We start from the raw sequence: 2,002 nt of genomic DNA, 5'->3' as shown, positions 1-2,002 counted from the left end.
AGGGCAATGGAGCAGAGGTGGGCTGTGATATGACATCAGACCAGGGGATGCCCTGGGATGTTCCTCAGAATAAGTGGTGGGACAGTGAGGAGAACCATGGGACTCTGGGGTACCCCTGGATAGGTCTGAGATGTATACAATTCACAGAAGCCTGGAGCCATCCAATCAGAATCCAGTCTCGCAAAAAATCTGCCCTGCCGCAATCCCCACTGAAGCTCCTTCTCTCTCACTCCCTCCCTTGTCTCAAAAGCCACCAAGCCCCCCCAAAGCAGGGCAAGAACCCAGGTATCCAGGCTCCCAGCTCCAAACCACCAGGCCCCACTTCCCCTTCCCAGAACTGGGACAGAACGCAGGCGCCCTGCCTCCCCCGCCCCCTTGCTCGGCCCTACCGAACCCCACTCCCTTGCTGGAGCGGAGGTAGCACCCGGGCACCTGGGGTTCTACCTCCAACCCACCGAGTCCCACTCTACCCCCAGCACTGGGGTGGGACCCAGGCATCTGGGGCTCCCAGCACTCCAAGGCCCTCCCAGAGCTAAGGTAAGACCCAGGTGTCCAACTCACCTGACCCTGCTCCCTTCCCAGAGCTGGGGTGGACCCCAGGTATCCTGCTCTAACCCCCCCTGCAAAAAAAAATAGGCAACTCCCCCACAGCATTCAGCAGACTTTATTGCTCCCCTACATCTGCTCTCTACCTGGGCTTTAGACCACAAGGGGGTCCCATGTGGGGCAGGCCAGCCTGGGGGAGGGAAATGGTGGGGGTGTCTCAGTCTCTGTCCCTCATGGGCATTTTGGCACTCACAAGCCTCCTAGACTGGACCAGCTCCTCATAATGCTGGGGTCGGTACCGCTGGAGGTAGACGCTCATCTTGCCCATGACTGAACCAGTCACCTCCACACCTGAGGGATTGGGGGAAATGGTTAGCAAGGTGGGGGGAGGTCTCTGGTGCACCCTTGATTTCCACCCCCCAAAGCTGCTCACCCAGCTCCCGCCCTACGCGGGTCACCTCCTCCTGGGCAGCTGGCACCTCCGAGGGGTGGGTCACAGCTGTCTCCACCTCACCCACAGCATAGCCGAAGTCGGCCTCATCAAGGTCCACACGGAGCCCCCCCAGGCGGTAGCTCCGGCGCTGTGTTCTGAAGGCAGCAAACTCCTCCAGGCCCAGCCCAGCCACAGCGACAGGGATACAAGCCCAGCCCGGATCAGGGGCCACGGCCAGGATGGTGCAGAGCTGGGCCACCACGGCCACTGGGCTTGTCAGCTCCTGGTAGGCTGTGGTGCTGCCTGGGGGCTGGGCTGGAGCACCAGAGTTCAGACTGGTGGCATCTCTGGTGCTCCCGTCCTGGGAGGTAGCACCAGGGCCGTAGCCAGGGTCCCTGGCACCCCCCACCGGCCACAGGGGGCACTTGAGCTCCCAGCCGGCACCTTCACGGTGCCGCAGCCAGTGGTCAGCCAGCGTGAGCCGCCCATCTGGGGTGTCGTAATACCGGTCCTGGAAGGACACAGCCCCAGCCAGGACAGCCCCCAGCATCACCAGCCGGGCCTCTGTGCCTGGCCCCACCATGAACTTGGCCTCCACCTCGATGGAGCCCGTGGGCTCTGCGACATCTGGGGAGACATTGGGGGGCGTCAGGCAGGCATGGCCAGAGCCCCATGCCAGCATCCATTGCTGGACACCCCACTGCTCCTTGCACCACTGGGACCCTCCTGGGCATAGTACCTGACAACCCCCCCACACAGCACAGCACCCCTTGCTGCCCACCCCCCCGAGCACAGTGCCCCCTGATGCCCTGCCAACCTGCCCCCCACAGCACCCCTACTAGACCCCCCATTCCCCCAGCCAGACCCCACTCCTGCAGCACAGCACCCCCCCTCCAGCCATCCAGCAGTGAGGAGCAGCACCCACCCTCCTGCATATCAGCACCTAATGCAGAATTAAAGTGAAGGCTGGGCTCCCAGCATGCTTTGCAGTGACTGGAAGGAGGAGAGGGATCAGGACGTACT

General features: G+C 62.8%; 1 protein-coding gene across 2 annotated transcripts; it reads right to left on the bottom strand.

Moving 5' to 3' along the window:
- Positions 1-648: 648 nt before the first annotated feature.
- Positions 649-2,002, bottom strand: THTPA (thiamine triphosphatase). 2 transcript variants are annotated; one of them, XM_025192799.1, is made up of 3 exons: positions 1,923-2,002; positions 980-1,606; positions 649-897 (listed from the first exon to the last, which is right to left on the bottom strand). In XM_025192799.1, exons 2-3 carry the CDS (start codon positions 1,560-1,562, stop codon positions 764-766), a joined length of 717 nt encoding a protein of 238 aa, XP_025048584.1. In that variant the 5' UTR covers positions 1,563-1,606; positions 1,923-2,002; the 3' UTR covers positions 649-763. The 2 variants fall into 2 exon arrangements, with proteins under 2 accessions (XP_025048584.1, XP_025048583.1); XM_025192798.1 differs by having other exon boundaries at positions 1,905-1,989.

Source organism: Alligator sinensis, unplaced genomic scaffold, assembly GCF_000455745.1.
Source record: "Alligator sinensis unplaced genomic scaffold, ASM45574v1 scaffold128_1, whole genome shotgun sequence".
Lineage (NCBI taxonomy): Eukaryota > Metazoa > Chordata > Crocodylia > Alligatoridae > Alligator > Alligator sinensis.
This window is presented reverse-complemented; position numbering and strand designations above follow the sequence as displayed.

Coding starts and splice junctions, on each gene's coding strand:
- THTPA (XM_025192798.1), bottom strand. Junction 898..979: donor CCGCGTAGGGCGGGAGCTGG/GTGAGCAGCTTT, acceptor CCAATCCCTCAG/GTGTGGAGGTGACTGGTTCA.